General features: G+C 37.3%; 1 protein-coding gene across 1 annotated transcript in view; it reads right to left on the bottom strand.

Moving 5' to 3' along the window:
- Positions 1 to 4,817: 4,817 nt before the first annotated feature.
- LOC149185600 (polygalacturonase At1g48100-like) overlaps positions 4,818 to 17,638 on the bottom strand; it is a 25,814-nt gene continuing 12,993 nt past the window's right edge. The window contains exon 2 of the mRNA XM_089409096.1: positions 4,818 to 5,364. Coding sequence (XP_089265222.1) covers positions 4,818 to 5,364 — 547 coding nt within the window. The remainder of the gene's footprint in view (positions 5,365 to 17,638) is intronic.

Below are 17,638 nucleotides of genomic sequence, written 5' to 3'. Positions count from 1 at the left end.
AGCATGTAAATGTATTTATGAAATCATGAAAGTTTTTTTCTTAAAAAACTAAAAAGTTTATGTTAAGAAAGAGAATAAATCTATCTTGGTAAAGAATGAAATTTATTCTTAAAACAAAATTAAAAATTTATTTTATGAAAAGAATAACTCTTAATCTAGAAAGCAGTAGAAAGCATGTAACTGTAGGCTTATGAAAACATGGAATTTTAATCTAAAAAGCTTATAAAATTAATCTATTAAATCATAGAAAAAACATGGAATTTTAATCTAAAAAGCTTATAAAATTAATCTATTAAATCATAGAAAATTGATCTATGAAAGCATGAAAATTTATTCTAATAAAGCAGGTAAACATAGTCGACAAAAGCATTGAAATATGTTTACTTTAAGAGAATATAAACTTAATCTAGGAAAGCTTTTTAAATCCTAGTCTAAAAGAGCATGAACATGAACTAAAATCTAGGTTAACAAAATATTTTAATGCAGGAAGGAAAATGCTCCAAATGTATTTTTTTTGGTTTTCAAGTGGATAATAATAGACACCAATTAAATTTGGAACATAGTTTCAAACTAAAAATAATTTTGTAACAAAACAGAGTATCTAATTCAGACAGAAATAAAAGAATTAGAAAACAATGAGAGATTTATACTATAGACAACGTCATACATTCACAAGCGGGCCCAGGAATGTGCAATGGAAGAAAAGGATCAATTTATGATATTATATAAATAATTCAAACACAATCCCTGTCTATTATCCTCTTGATCTACCCAGTCAGATCAATTTATATTTCTTTTGAAATAACAAAATCATAATTAAAATGCTACATATCAGAATAAGGACGACGACTAAGTGTTATATTTTGTGATTTTCAAATTGAATCCGTAACTCAGTGAATGCATATGATTACGTACGTTGTCAATTGTGTTAATATTCATCCTGAGTGATCTATGAACATATGACACAGTGACTGTTGGTTATCTTGCCACGTAACAGTCCAGGTATACTCTGTCTTTGTGCCTATGCCACACAATGAGTTAAAAACTACTTTGACGTCACCATAGTGATGACCCAATGGTTTCATTCATGTGCCACATTGGCAGATTATCGTGTTGTAATCTTTTTCCATACATCCATGTGTTGAATTTGACTTCATTTCTCTATGAGTCATGATAAAAAATAATGACCATAAGATCTAGCATTCTAGTGATTTGCATTAATTGACCCCAAAAAAACCAACCTGAGAGGTGCCAAAAACATGACCGAACCTCGAGGCTCTGCTCTGTGCCGCATATTCGTCAGGCAAACCAAAATAAACACTGTTTGTGAGCTTGGGGACTTGCATCGGTTGCCCCTGAACAATCATCTTACCAGTAGTAAGATATCTTAATTTTGCCATTTTCTTCGGAGTCTATAAGTGAAAAAAAATAATTTATAGTTACCACCGCTGCTCCTGCAGAGTCAAAAATAATATTGGAATTGCAAAATTGATTGCAAAATTGCATAGTCAAAAGTCATATTGGAAGTAGTAGAGATACAAAATTAGATAATTGATATACAATGTGAAAAAAATAATTTATAGTTACCAGCACTGCATGAAGATGCTATAACTTACTGGCCTAGGCCTTAAGACTGTACGAAACCCATAGTTTATGTATTTGCTCTAGAGTTTATGCATTTTCTCTAGTAACAGACATATGGATAAAATGCAATATGGATAAAATGTCCAGAGTTTATGCATTTTCTCTAGTAACAGACATATGGATAAAATGCAATATGGATAAAATGCAATGTGAGAATTTGTTGCCATCAATGGAGGTCTACCTGCGAAAATTAAATCATTCCTAAAATGCAATGTGGGAATTTGTGGCCATCAATGGAGGTCTACTGCGAACATTAAATCATGCCTACCAAGAAAGTCTTTCAAAGTTCCAGAACTCCTTCTCCATAGCTAGATAGGATATGACTATGATGGCCGAGCCGAAGCCCAGGAAGAAGAGAGCTTTGTAAAATAGACAGAGAGAGGTCTCTAAAATACATAGAGTCCCTGCAATGCAAGCTGTAATAAGCATGCACGATGTGTTCATGCAACTTGCCACGAAGCCCTCGACTGCCAACTAACTAAACCAACAGAAACCTAAAAAAAGACTTTGGATAAAACCACCCAGACCAAAAATAAATCTTAGATAACAACCACTTTGGATAAAAAAACAAAGACCAAAACAAGCCGACAATAAAACTTTGGGTAAATATCACTTGCCACAATATTTTAACATTGGGATAAGCGAGGCCTGCAATAAGAGGTAGTTTTTTTTTCCAGCAAGAAACTTTGGTTAAAATTTGGATGGATAACAATTGCGACCGTAAAACTTTGGTTAAAATATAATAAAGCTCAAAAAATAGTTGGTCAACAAATGAATTAATTGTAATTTAACGATCAAACTTTGGATATCAGAAAAGTTTGCCGCAAGGACATGCAGAAGAGGTACCAAAAACTTAGGATATCTTACTTTTACCCGTCTTGAAACCTGCGAAGCCCGCAATAAGACCCTCAACTTTGTTGGCCAATCAGCAATTACATAATAAATTTTATATTATTTTTTAATATGAAAACTTTGGTTAAAATTGTGATGTATAGCAATATTTTTTGGTCAAACAAGAGATTAATAGGCAGTCAACGCAGGATCGATTGCTAAGAGTCCCAGGCAGGGACTAATAAGTAGATTACATTAGTAAATAGGTAGATTAGTTTGTTGGTTTTGTTGAGAGATTGTTGACATTAGTAAATAGGTAGATTAGTTTGTTGATTTTGTTGAGAGATTGTTGACATTAGTAAATAGGTAGATTAGTTTGTTGATTTTGTTGAGAGATTCTCTCAACAAGCAATTCCTTCTTTGGAATATGTTGATCTCATCAGCGCTATTTATGTGACTTGTACTTTGGCTTTGTGTGCAATACACGAATTGCTTTGAGTGAATCTCTCCACAATGTTTGCTCTACCAGTTTTTTTTGTTGATATCAGAGCCCATATGGGTTTGACTCCCTCAAGGGAGGGCCCAGGAGATGGAAAGTTGTAAATTTCTAAATCATCTGTACAAAAATTAGGAAATTCGGTAGTACATGAGTGTTTATTTTCCATTGGAGTGTTGAATTTCATAATTTCTTATGTGTTTCACTATCTAACTGCAACAAAGCACTGCCATCGCCGCCAGGTTGTCTAGCATATTCGTGGAGCTGTGAACAAAGGAGAATCGTGAAGCTCCAGAATTGCTCTTGTACTGCGACGGTGAATGTTGTTGCTTCTCTGTGATCCAGAAATGTCTGCATGAAGATGAAGGGAGGGGTTCTTTGTTGCTGTTGTAGCTCGTTATCCCTGTGTTGAATAGTTGTCAGTGTGAAAGAAACAAAAGCAATATTGGGAAAGTCGTACGGCTGCTGGCTCTCTGTGGGTCATGAGAAAGTTAGCAAAATTGGACTACAAATTAAATCATATGCTTCTGAACGGTTATTTTATGTCAATCGTCGCACATTCGAACACTCCCAAATGCATCACGTTGTTTCTGTCGAACACAGAATGACACAGAACAGGGCCTTATATCTCAATTCTCTTAATTCAAATTTGATATTTATCTTTTGTGTGTTTTGTCGCTTGCGATTGTGAGGAGGAGACGATTTATTCCTGTGTTATTAGTCACCATGGATTTTTGTGATGTGTTCACTGTAGCGGTAGCAGTAGCGGTCGTGATGGGTTGATTGATGCCAAGATCGAGCAACCAGAGCTATAACCCTCTAAAAGTAGATCTCATACGCAGAAAGCCAAGCGATTGAACAAAGCAACAAGAAGTTACATAGGTACCAATCTTTCATTACCAGTGCAATCCGCTACGTGTTAGAATTAATGGAGAATAGGCTATTGTTGTTACGTAGTTGTGCATTTTACTTTCTATAGTTATCTGATTCCTATTCTTTTGAGATATGATTTGTTGTCCCTAACAAATTGTATCTATTTTAATATTGAAGATTAATGTGAAGCCGTGGGTGTGGCATTTTGCTTGAGGTAGCTCCTGGTGATCCGCCCCTGTAAGCTCCTCTTGTGTTGGTTTGTCATTTCATGTCTTCCCTGTGCTACTCTTGACATGGTATCAAAGTTGTAGGGTTGTTGATCCTGTACGCTGAGTGAAGGGTGCGACTGAGGCGAAATCGTCACGTAGTTTTGGTGGAAAAACGCGACAATCACACTGTAGCACTTCATCCGGGATTCAATTTAAAAACTTGGCGCGACGTCGCGACTCTGTGCTGAATATTTGCGAAGAGCTTCGTGACTCCCTAGTGGATAAAGGCACCGATTGTCGTGGAAACAGAAAAAAAGAGCTGCATATATTTTTTTTCTCGTGGTGAGCTACGTGTTTGAGGACGTCTCGCTAGATTGTCGTGTATGCATGCCGCCGAGGAGGAGTTGGTGGTGCGGTGAGGTTGAGATCGCCCGGTGAGGTTGAGATCGCCCAGATTTCATGCACCTGAGACTTGAGCAACAGTCATCATCATTGCAGTGGAAGGTGTCAGGCCCGAAGGCAAGGCAAAGAACAAAAACTACGTGTTCCTTTCGGAGCTTTGTCGTCTAAGTGGAGGAGGCCGCGAAGAGGGTTGCATGAGATCTGTGCAGCAGAAACAGGATCCAGGCCCACACAATATGAGAAAATCCGTGGAGGCTGCCAGGGTGGAAGATGAGAGTGCAAGTGTGCGGAGGCTACGAGCTACTGGACAGACCTCGATTTCCTCCAAACTAAAAAGCCCCCCACCTGGTCATATGTCATTTTCAAGACGCTAGCAGAGCAAGCAGCGCTGCAATACGAAAAAGAACAGGGACTGGATGTGCTAACCATCGTCCCGGTGTTGCTGGGTTGTTGAGGGGCTTTCTATCTCGAAGGCAAGCAACAGTGGTATCTGGTTGCAGAGGAGCTCGCAATTGTCCATAACTATTCCAGCAAAAGGGACGAGTAGAGACATACACAGGTTGAAGTTCGATATCAATGAGTTTCAAATCTGTGCATGGCACATTGTCGCTACATGCCAAATGGAGCGTCATGTCCATGTAACTTCCTCTGATTTTCTCGTATGTTACATCTGAGATGGCCATCGCCAATGTTCGATTCATGCACGCCCTTCTTTCACAGTAATATTGGTCGATATTTATTGGGATTTTTACGTTGGATACTTGGATATTGGAGAAGGAGACACCTCTCACAGATCCCATTCCTCCCTGCCATGTTTTGATCCGAACATCGTTCAGTGAGTCATGGACAATGTTGTCATAAACAATCACATTTGACACACAAGCTTTTGCTCCGTTTACTCTGAGCGCTCTGTCAAGATCTAAGGTTTGTTTGAATTTATTGAAGTTTTTTATTCATTCAAAATGAATAATCAAATCGCAGAAGCTTATCTCAATGAGAGTAATAAGCTTGATGGTTCCAATTACACCAATTGGAAGTTTAAGCTCTAGACTCCGCTTGAAGGACAGAATGCCTATGACATTGCCACTGGTGATGAGGTCAAGCCAACTACTACAACTGGTGGATCGAATACAGCAATCCAAGACTGGGAGAAAAGGGAGATGAAGGCAAAGATTCTCCTCAAGTTATCAGTCAAAGATTGCATCATCCCTCACATTCGGGAGTGCAAGACAGCGAATGACATATGGACGATTCTCAAAGAAATGTACGAGATCAAGAACACTAGTCGAACTTTGTACCTCAGGAAGAAGATTCTCTCCATCAAGATGGAGGAAAATGAGTATGTTTCTTCATTCATATCCCGGATAAAGGAGGTTAAAGATAAACTAACTGATATCGGTCAGACTGTGGCGAATGATGATTTGGTGACGATTACCATGAACAACATGACAGATGATTATCAAATGTTTATAACGGGATTGAATGCAAGAGAAAAGCCTCCAGGCTTTGAAGAGTTTACTGGGATCCTGCTACAAGAAGAGGAAAGGAGGTTGTCTCTCAAACCTCAAAATCCAGATCTTGCATTGATGACCAAGTTCAAGCCGAAGGGGACAAAAGTCACTGATCATAGGAAAGGCAACGTATCACGAAAAATAACACCACAAGGTATGACCTCGCATAAACATGACTCTACTCCTAAATGTTTTTATTGTGGTAAGATAGGCCATATTGCTAAATTTTGCCATAAGAAAAAGGCAGATGGGGAGAGGTACAAGCAGAGAAGACATGCAGGTCATCTGACTGATGTAGATCAGAACCAAGATGTCACATTATTTATGGTTGAAACTGCACTAGCCACTGAGGAGGATGAATCAGATATTTGGTTCGTAGATTCTAGAGCCTCCTCACATATGACAGGTAAAAAGCAATGGTTCAGAAATTTTAGAGAATCCAACACTAGAGTAAAAGTATACCTTGGAGATGATAGAGGGTATGAGATCAAGGGACATGGAGATGTCCTTGTCACTCTGCATGATGGAAACATCAGGAATATATCTGATGTGTGGTATGTGCCTAGTATTAAGAAGAACTTGATTTTGTATCAAAGATTACAGATCAGGATCTCAAGGTATAATTCTTTAAATCTTATTGTATCATTAAAGACTTGTTGGACCAGATGAAGCCTATTGCTACAGGTGTTCGTATAGGAGGACTCTACAAACTGGATGTGAAGAGTACACCACCACAAGCATTGATGTCATCGGATAAGTCTGCTGAAAACTTGTGGCATCAGCGACTTGGACACATCAATTTCAGTGATCTTCTATTGTTGCAGAACAAAGGTATGGTGAATGGTCTTCCTATTTTGAAAAAGTTGCATATTGATTGTGAAGCATGTGCATTCGGTAAACAGCATAGAGATGAATTTCCTATTGTTAAAGATAGGAGACAGAGGGATACACTCGAACTTGTACACACTGATTTATGTGGGCCTATGCAGACAAGATCGTTAGGTGGGGCCTACTATTTTCTAATCTTTGTTGATGATTGTACAAGATTCACATGGGTGTATTTTCTTAGACTGAAGAGTCATGCCTTTGAGTATTTCAAGCAGTTCAAGAACATGATCGAAAAGCAAACAAGAAAGTTCATCAGGATTCTTCGATCAGATCAAGGCGGAGAATTCAAGAAAGGGGATTTCATCAAATACTGCAAAGAGCATGGGATAAAACAGCAGTTTACAACACCTTACACTCCTCAGCAGAATGGAGTAGCTGAGAGGAAAAACAGAACATTGGTGGAGTGTGCTCGCAGTATGTTGAAAGGTAAGAATCTAACTAATGGTTTTTGGGCAGAAGCTGTCAATACTGCAGTGTATTTGAAGAATAGGAGTCCCACTAAAAGTCTTGATTATAAAACTCCTTTTGAAACGTTGTTTGGCTTCAACCCTGCATTAAGCCATCTTAAAGTATTTGGTTGTAAAGCTTTTCCGCATGTTCCCAAAGAAAACAGGAAGAAGTTAGATTCAAAGGCCATTAAATGTACTTTCATTGGATACTGCAGTGAGTATAAGGCTTATAAGTTGTTTGATCCTTCTACTCACAAGGTGTTTGTTAGTAGAGATGTAGTATTCCATGAACAGGTTGATGATGGAAATCATGTTCAAGATAATGAAGAATGGCATGTACCCTTACTTTCAGATGAGGATGTTGAAACAGGGATCAATCAACAACAACAGCAATAGCAGCAGCAGCAAGATAAAGAGGAGTAAATTGAGTCCAGTCCACAAAGAGAATAACAGAGTAGAATAGTTGACACCCCACCACTCAGGAGATCTAGCAGGCCGAAACAGTTACCAGCTCAGTATAGGGATTGTGTGCTCATGACTGGTATGTTAAACATTACAGAACCTTCTAATTTTCATGAAGCTAGTAAGAGTTGTGAATGGAAGGAAGCAATGAAGGAGGAAGATGAATCTATTATTAAGAACAATGCTTGGGATCTAGTAAAGCTTCCTCATGGTAAACAACCCATAGGTTGCAAATGGTTATTTAAGTTGAAATTTAAAGCAGATGGGTCTATTGATAAGTATAAAGCGAGATTGGTTGCAAAGGGGTATTCCCAAAAAGAAGGTATTGACTTTGAGGAAACATTTTCCCCTGTTGCAAAATTAAATACTATTAGATTGATTATTGCTTTAGCCACTAAGCATCATTGGAAAATACATCAATTAGATGTTAAATCTGCTTTCTTAAATGGTGATTTAAAAGAAGAAGTATACTTAATGCAGCCTAAGGGGTTTGTTAAGAAGGGAGAAGAGCATTTAGTCTATAGACTAAAGAAAGCTTTATATGGTTTAAAACAGGCTCCTAGATCCTGGTACAACAAAATTGATTCATTTTTCCTCATGCATGGTTATAAACGGAGCAAAAATGATCCTAATTTGTATATTGTGTTTAATGATGAGGGGCAGATAGTGTTGATTTCTTTATATGTAGATGATCTGATCATGACAGGGAGTGCAGACAAACTCATTGAAGAAATCAAGCAGCAGTTATCACAGAAATTTGAGATGAAGGACCTTGGAGAAATGCATTATTGTTTGGGTCTAGAAGTTTGGAGAGATTCAAGCCAAACTTTCTTGTCCCAGGGTAAGTATGCTAAGAGTTTGTTGACTAAATTTAAAATGGATGAGTGCAAGGCTGCATTTGTGCCTTTACAGTAGAACAACAAACTTCAGGTGAATGATGGTTCAAAATATGCAGATGCAACGTTGTACGGACAGTTGGTTGGTAGTCTTATCTATTTGACTACAACGAAACCAGATCTAGCTTATGCAGTGAGTGTTTTAAGTCAGTTCATGACTCAACCTCATGAGAACCATTGGCTTGCAGCGAAAGGAGTACTGAGGTATCTACAAGGAACTTCAGACTTTGGTATTTTGTATTCTAACTCATTTGATGTTAGCTTGACAGGTTATACAGATTCTGATTGGGCGGGAAATTTAGATGATAGAAGACCAATTACAGGTTATGCCTTTAGGATTGGATCCAGGGTCATCTCTTAGTGCAGCAAGAAGCAACATATTGTAGCCTTATCCTCAGGAGAAGAACAGAAAGAAGCTACGGTTATCAATTGCGATAATCAAAGTTCCATCAAACTGGCTTACAATCTTGTGTTTCATAAAAACATTAAGCACACAGACACTCAATTTCATTTTATTAGGGAAAAGGTGCAGTCCAAAGAAATTTGTGTTGAATATTGTAAAAATCTTGTGATAATATGGCTGATATATTTACTAAGCCTTTGGGAAGACTGAAGTTTGAATTGTTTAGGGACATATTAGGTGTGTTTAAGAACTCTTTCTCCATTAAGGGGGAGTGTTAGAATTAATGGAGAATAGGCTATTGTTGTTACGTAGTTGTGCATTTTACTTTCTATAGTTATTCGGTTCCTATTCTCCTGGGATATGATTTGTTGTCCCTAACAAATTGTATCTATTTAATATTGAAGATTAATGTGAAGTCGTGGGTGTGGCGTTTTGCTTGAGGTAGCTCCTGGTGATCCGCACCTATGAGCTCCTCTTGTGTTGGTTTGTCATTTCATGTCTTTCTTGTGCTACTCTTGACACTACGGGCACCCCAAGAGTTATTACAGTCTGGTGAATTGGATCAATCCGCAGAATTGCGAGAATTCGAGGGGATAGAACTCATTGAATATACTCTGCTTCATTTCTTTCTTGTTTCAATATGCAAGTCTCTGCAAATCTTGGTGTGTTTGCGATAGTCCTCTCCCTCTAATGTAGCAGCTCTATCTCATTTATCGGTTGATCTGCAGTTGTCCTCTTTCAAATCATGGGTTTCCCTTCATGGCCAACATCTAGAAAGTGTCCAGACAACAATGTAATTGAAGATTCAGAGAAAACAAAAGGCCAAAGTCAGATTGATACATACATATGTTACTCAAACTATGGGCGATGGGCAGATTTATGAGTTGTTTGTACTCCCATCTTGGTCAAAGTTGGTTTCAAGTACCTCGGCCCCACTCCCAGCCTGGTTTGCAAACCAATTTCCATGATGTTGTGCACTCATTCAATGATTGTCTACAATGCACATTGGTTTCAATCCATGATATTCACCTCTTGAATATGACCAATGTCACTATAGTAATTGTGTGGACTTTGGAAATAGAGATGTGTAGTTAGATTGTCTATATTGATATTTATATATTAGAAGTTTTAGTGTGATATAGGAGGTATATTTATTTTGTAAAAAAATAGTCCAAAGAACCAACTATTGGATGGAGAAACATAGTTCAAGTTAATGGTTTTTGGATATTTAGGTGCTAGGAGAACACATCATTGACTTGATTATGTTGAGTATGTTAAACATTGATGTGTTTTGTGTTTTGTCATTCTTCGGCGCTTCAAAAACATTAGTTATACGTTATGTTATGAGATCCATGTGTATAGAAAGGTCAATTGCATAATTAACTGTTGAATATGCCTAGTAATTAGAGAACTCACCTATACAACTATCAAAAGTGTAGTTCACTGCCATTAGGGGAATTTTGAGGTCTAAAATGGGCCTCCTAAGATAAATGTACAACCAAAATAAACTTTATAAGAACCAATAGGATTTAAGATGATGATGATGGGGATGATTCACAATTTTGGAGTAAAAATAGTACAAATATTACAAAATAATAAAATAATAAAACAACTTTTTCAACTTATCTCCCTAAGGTTTTACTCAAATTTCGAGCGGGAGAACTCGTTGGATGCAAAATTTGATTCATCATCCAAAGAGTACCCATGTTGTACTTTCGATAGACCATACTACACGAAAAATTAGAAACACATGAAAAAACGTGATTGCAATCACGTATTCAAATTTTTCATGTAGCAGGGTCCATCAAAAGTATGCAACATGGGTACTCCTTGGATGAGGAATCAAATTTTGCATCCAATGAATGTTCTGCTCGAAATTTGAATAAACCCATAGGGAGATAAGTTGAAAATACTACTTGAAAAATAGTTTTTATTTTTTCCCTCTAAAATTTGATGATGTAATCTAATCTTATTTTGTTATTTCCTTTATTATTTTATAATTTCCTTAAGAAGCCTATTTTAGACCTCAAAACTCCCCTAGTGATTTTTATAGATGGGAGTTTATCCATAGGGCGGTCTAGTATCGATATTTTCCATCGGAAGATCGAGAAGCGTCAATTATACAAAGTTCATTAATGATGGTCAGAGGTGGTTATGTTTTAAATGAGTTGAATGGGAAGCTCGAATATTGTGGTGGTGAAAAGAGCATTGTTCGAAGACTTTAGAGTGGGGATAAGTGTCGAGGAAGACCAGCTAGACAAATGCGACGATATGTAATTTATGATTCTTGTGATAATCTTTGTAATGATGGAAATGTAAGGATTAAAGGGAGGACCTGGAAATAATGCTTACATTAGTAAATAGGTATATTAGTTTGTTGGTTTTGTTGAGAGATTCTCTCAACAAGAAATTCCTTCTTTGGAATTTGTTGGATCTCATGAGCACTATTTATGTGGCTTGTAATTTGGCTTTGTGTGCAATATACGAATTGGTTTGAGTGAATATGTCCACGATGTTTTCTTTACAAACCGGCTCGACCACTTCTCTTTCTTTGCTTCTCAAACTCCTTGATCTAGTCGGTGTCCAAGATATTAGCCAAGCCCTATAATTTGTAAATCTCAATAATTGTTTGATTTTATTTTTAATTGTTTTTGGTGGTCCATTCTTCGCTTTTCAACCTCCTTGATCCCGTCGGTGTCCAAGATATGAACTAAGCCATGTAAATATTGATAATTGTTTGATTTTTTTTGGATTGTTTTTTGATGGTCCATTTTAGGGTTCAGTTTTGACCACAATTGTAGTAGTTATCAAGCAGTTATGCTTGTTAAGCAATCTAGTGCGTAGAAATGAAGGACACTACCATCCAACAAAACCGAAGTTGTGAGAATGAGATTGGTTTTGATTTCATGAATTTGAGTTTCAAATTGATATTAATATACTCAAACAAGGCAACGTAAGTCGTGAACATTACTTTATTACTTTCTTTTTTTCTCTACCTATCTCTACAGGAACTTCATGCAAAGCTATAAACCACTTCAGTATTTGTAAGGGTGTCAATTGTTGGTGCTCCAATTGCTAAACAGAAGCACCACCATTGCCAGTACTTGATGGTGATGACCTGTGACTGCTAGGTGTCCCATCTCTCAAGAACTTAATGCAAAGCTATAAACCACTTCACTATTTGTAAGGTTGTCAATTGTTGGTTCTCCAATCGCTAAACAGAAGCACCACCATTGCCAGTACTTGATGGTGATGACCCATAACTGCTAGGTGCTACATGCCTTTGTACCCAACAATGATGTTGTAACACTAAAAGTTCGTTGACTAAATGTAGAGCGTGCAATTACTTACTATGGTCCCATTAAAGCTTATCTCAATGTATTTGTTTCCCTGCTCAAGTCCATTTTTTGACACATTCTATCATTTGTTTCCAGAAAGGTGATGCTGAGAAGATCCTTTCAATGCTCGAGGAAGCATTACGTGGTGATTGAGATCACTCTTGAATCCCACATAATATATTGGCTCCTATGTCGAACAAATGAATGTAACTACTAAATTTGAAGGTGTCGCCAAATATGCTTCTTACCATCAGAAAGTTCTCAAAATTGAGAAATTACAAAATGGTTGAAACCTTCAATTGTAGAGTTACCTCATTGTCATATGATTTGTCACAAACTTCAAGCCTCTCCTTCCCGACAACAAGGATCGTGTTCTCAGTCCTCTACCTATTTTGGAAGCTTTGCAAAGATGGAAGCAACTAATGAGGCAACAGATCGAATGCAAGTTCAATAAACTAGTGTGTTAGATTAATTAGACCAAGTCAGACTCTTCAAAGGGGCCACATTCTCGGTGTCATATATATAACCCCAAATAAATCATGTGTGTTGATGGCTGCTAGGATTCCTCAGATCCTATTCATGGTTTCAACACTGAATATTTGAGAATGTCATGGTATTCTTCCTAAGTAGCCAAACATATGTCGTGATTTTGCTACCATAGTTGACCCAAACGAAGTCGTTCAGTGAAGAGAAGAAGGCCAAAGGGTAATTCTAACCACTAGAAACTACCATTGTGACTCTTTTGACATTGATTTTGTTTACGACCATAACATCCATGACTTTCTTGATGGGCTCTAGGATCTCATAATAGGAGGCCTTCATTATCAATTTTTTCCCATGTGCGCTGGGTGAGCGAAGCCTCAACCTCCAAGATCAAGTGACTTTCGCTTCAATCCGTCGAAGGCACAAGTGGTACGTTGATAATCCATTACAAAATTCAAACGGAGGCGAGGAGGGCAGAAGCGGGGAGGGTGTCGAGAATTCCATGACGTTTGTAGGTTCCACATGTCAATTTATATTTGGAGAGAGGAGGATGAAAATGGAGTGCAGAGATTGGCTGAGGTGAACAATGTTTGCCCAACCAACTCCATAGAGGGAACACCTTCAGTGTAATTAAGGTAAAATGGAAGTAATAAGTAATTCAAAATTATGAGTTATGCATGTTTTGTTTTGTTGTTTTTTTTTTTGAAGAAAAATTTGTGAGAAATTCTCAAATATGTTGATGTAGGTCATTGCATCTAACGTGTTAGAGAATTTTTGAGGTAAAAAAAGGGTCTCAAAACAAAAAGTATAACAAAAATCAACTTTATAAGAACCAATAGGATTCAATATCATGATGTCAACCATGAGGGATGATTCACCATTTTTGGGAGTAAAAAGGTAAAAAAATAAAAATTTCTTTTTCAACTTATCTCCCTACGATTTTATTCAAATTTCAACCGGGAGCACTTGTTAGATGTAGAATTTAGTTTTTCATCCAAGGAGTACCCATGTTGCATACTTTCAATGGACCATGCTGCACGAAAAATGTGAAATACATGAAAAAACGTGATTGATCATAATTTTTCATGTATTTCACATTTTTTGTGTAGTGAGGTCCATCGTAAGTATGTGGTCCATTGTAAGTATGCAACATGGGTTCTCCTTGGATGCAAAATTAAATTATGCATCCAATGAGTGCTCTTGCTCGAAATTTGAATAAAATCATAGGGAGAGAAGTTGAAAATACGAGTTGAAAAATAGTTGTTTTCCTTTTTTTCCCTCCAAAACTTGATCAGCGAATCTAATCTTATTTTATTATTTCCACTATTATTTTATATTATTCCTTAGGAGGCCCATCTTAGATGTCAAAATTTCTCTAATATGGGCCATGAGGATTCTAACCAAGTACTTATTGACATGAAGCCAACCCAATGCCAACAACATTTACAACATATTGAGTTAACTCCTTAGCTAAGTACATTGATACTCAATGCCATCTCATTCATGGTAAATTAATGAGCTCAAATATGTAGTATTTTTTGACAACAAATATAGTTGCAAGTATCTTCACTAAGATTTGACTTCGGAGTACTCTAGGAATATCCCCATGATCTTTCCCTAAAATTAAAGGAGAGAAGAAAAAAAACAAAATCATCGTCCTTAATGCGCAAAAATATGAGATAACTATTTTAGAGTAAACATGGGTCTAAAATGGGTATCATAAGAAAAATATGGTTGATGAGTTGGAATTCAAAAACCAAATAATTGTGTTAATGATAATTGTTGAGTTAGCCCTGAGAGTTAGCTCAATTGATTGAGTTCTTGTTGCTAAAGCACCTCACTAATGGGAGGTCATGGGGTCAATTATCTTCGATGCTCTCGGGGTTAGGCTATGCTAATAAGTCAACGGGATGTGATCCCTTCGGGTGGATCTGCCTAGATATGTCCTTAGGAAAAAAAAATGATAATCGTTGAGTTGGGACTATAGAAGCCAAAGATGACTATGTGTTATGTTTTTATTTGGCAATAATGAACTACATATAAATCTCACCTTGTTTAAGATTTTGGTATCATCAACTCAATTAAAAGAAGTTGTAAAAACCAACTCAATTAAAAGAAGTTGTAAAAACCAAAATTTACTTCATGTAAATTTTGGTAGTTTGTATCACGAAGTTGGTTTACAAAAAGGAAAGCACTTAATGTAACATTTGTAATGCTTAGTAAGTCAAATTTAGACATGTGATCTCTAGAGGATGTGGTGGTTGCAAGCCTAAATGTAATTATTCTTCTTGAGCAATAAAATACTTTGTCTTGTGGATGTTTCCCTAATGCACTATCAAGGGTTTACCGTGTTAAAAAAGTCTTTGTGTACATTAAACATGTTGCTTCATGCGAGTCAGATTTGGAGTAGAGTGGAAACTGCGTTGGAGTTTTTTTGAAGCTCAACATTTCGATCGTCGTCTCAGGATGATCATTGGGAGTCTGATTTGGAGTAGAGTGGAAACTACATTGAAATTTTTTTGAAGTTCAACATTTCGATCACCATCTCAGGATCATCAGATGGTGATCGAAATGTTGAGCTTCAAAAAAGCTCCAACGCAGTTTCCACTCTACTCCTGATGATGATCCTGAGATGGTGATCGAAACGTTGAGCTTCAAAAAAATAACAATGCGATTTCCACTCTACTCCAAATCAAACTCCTGATGATGATCTTGAGACAATGATCAAAACATTGAGCTTCATACAAACTCCAACACAGTTTCCACTCTACTCCAAATCTTGTGTTGCTAGAGTGATCAACATTGTCTTTATGCCAAATTTTCTTGCATTTTAAATTAATTCAGGCTCAAAAATACCAACAAGTGGTATTACAGCACCGGCCTAAGACAGGGCTGAGTCTGTTCATGCCACAGAGCATTGGTCAAAGGAAGAGGAAGTGCAACAGAGTAGAAACCTAGTTGTGAAAACCCTAGCCACTATTCAAGTTGATTTTTCATAGGTGATGAGAGTCGATAGGAGGAGCATAAAGCTTTGTCTAGCTACAAGAGCTAGAGCCACCGAAGGTTCAATTCATAGAGTCAATCTTTGTGAGCAAAGTCCAAAATCTATGTAGTGAAGGAGCTCGTTGTTGAGGAGGTCAAGTAGGTTAAGCCATGGAACCTAGTTGTCGAAAGTGAAAGAAGGAATCCACATACTGAGTTTTGTCAAATGATTTCAACAATAGAGGAGATTGAATCGTGATGCAAACTGTAATAAGAAGAGACCTTATTTAAACCCACACAAGTCAAAAAGGCCAATGTTGGTGAAGAACATATAGAAGATTTGACCCACACGTAGAGTATTTTGGTCTAGATCCTAAGTTGGAGTTGTGCATGGAAGCCACAAAGGGTGTGTAATATACATGGGCCATTCAACCCTGAGGTTGTGTGCACATTTGCATAGTGTTAAAAGGAGGTTGAAACCTTAGTCATGTTGAAGGAGAACAAAACGCCAAGGATTTGATACCCTAACAGTCATGGAGCATAGTTCGAGCAACAATTAAAGAGATTACATGTCTATATTTTTTTTAAATCCATGGAGTGTTTTTATTAGTGAAGATATATATGTGTTTTTATAAAAAAAATGAAGTTTTGCAATTTATTTATAGAAACCAAGATTGATGAAATCCATAGGAGTGTTTTCTTTACTGAAACAATGAACGAAAAACGCCCTCAGGCTAACCTTGACATTGTTTGATGGATGTTGCATGTCCAAGAGCCCATATGATGGTAGATTATCCTTGAGATGACATGGGAGGGATTGCACATCACCTTTGGACCCCAACACTTGAGCATGATGGTGCCAAGTCATTCCTTTTTCCCCTACTAGGGTAACATAGGGCATAATTATGAGGACATCATGGTTTTGGAGGCACCTTTTTTATTCAAAACAAAATTGTAGGCACTTTATTGCGGCATACCCATGCATTTTGAGCCTTTCTTGGAGTGACAAGCACTCATGATCCATTTTATCACTTGCTTGTGGCACCTTGAGAATTTTTTGAGGATGACTTTATTTCCCACACGTGTGGGCTATTTTTGGCATTCATGTCATGTTTTTGAGCTATATTGAGGTCAACTTGTGACCTCACACTTCTTGAATGCTTAAGCAAGCTTGTTTTAGGGCTTTGCTTGTAAAATTGTGGAAATAAGGCAACTTAGACCTCATATCAATAGAGCAGGCCTTATTTCATTTTTTCATCATCACTCATCACACTCTCCTCTCTCTGGGAGTATGCATTAGTCTTCTTGTATCTATTGAGTCAAAATGTGATTTTTTGTGGTGTGAATTTCTCTTGGAGATGGAATTTTGTAAACACCACCCACCCCCTTGTCCATCTCGGGTTGTGGGAGGGTTACCTGTTTGACCCAATCTCCAAGGTATATTACAAAGATGGGGTTACAACAACCTCATTTCTCAAATTCTTCAAAACTTAACATTGATACCATGAATCTATTCAACTCATTGAGAGCTTTCTGTAGATATAGATTTTATCTCAATCAGACACCTAGATCAAAAGTTACACCCATTAGAAGTTTGGCATATTAAAAGAGTTCATGTCATCACAAGGGCGTTGCATGGCACCCACGTGGCCTTCGCCTAACCCATGTGGAAATGCCATGCCATAATCATGTGGTCTATAAGGATTCAAATTGTGGTGCGTCAGTGTGTCCAAGTGTTAAATGTTTACTCACTATGTGGGAAGTTCGGAGG

This window comes from Pinus tabuliformis, chromosome 3_1 (assembly GCF_031772625.1).
Source record: "Pinus tabuliformis cultivar Carrire ecotype Pingquan chromosome 3_1, CPIR1, whole genome shotgun sequence".
Lineage (NCBI taxonomy): Eukaryota > Viridiplantae > Streptophyta > Pinopsida > Pinales > Pinaceae > Pinus > Pinus tabuliformis.
This window is presented reverse-complemented; position numbering and strand designations above follow the sequence as displayed.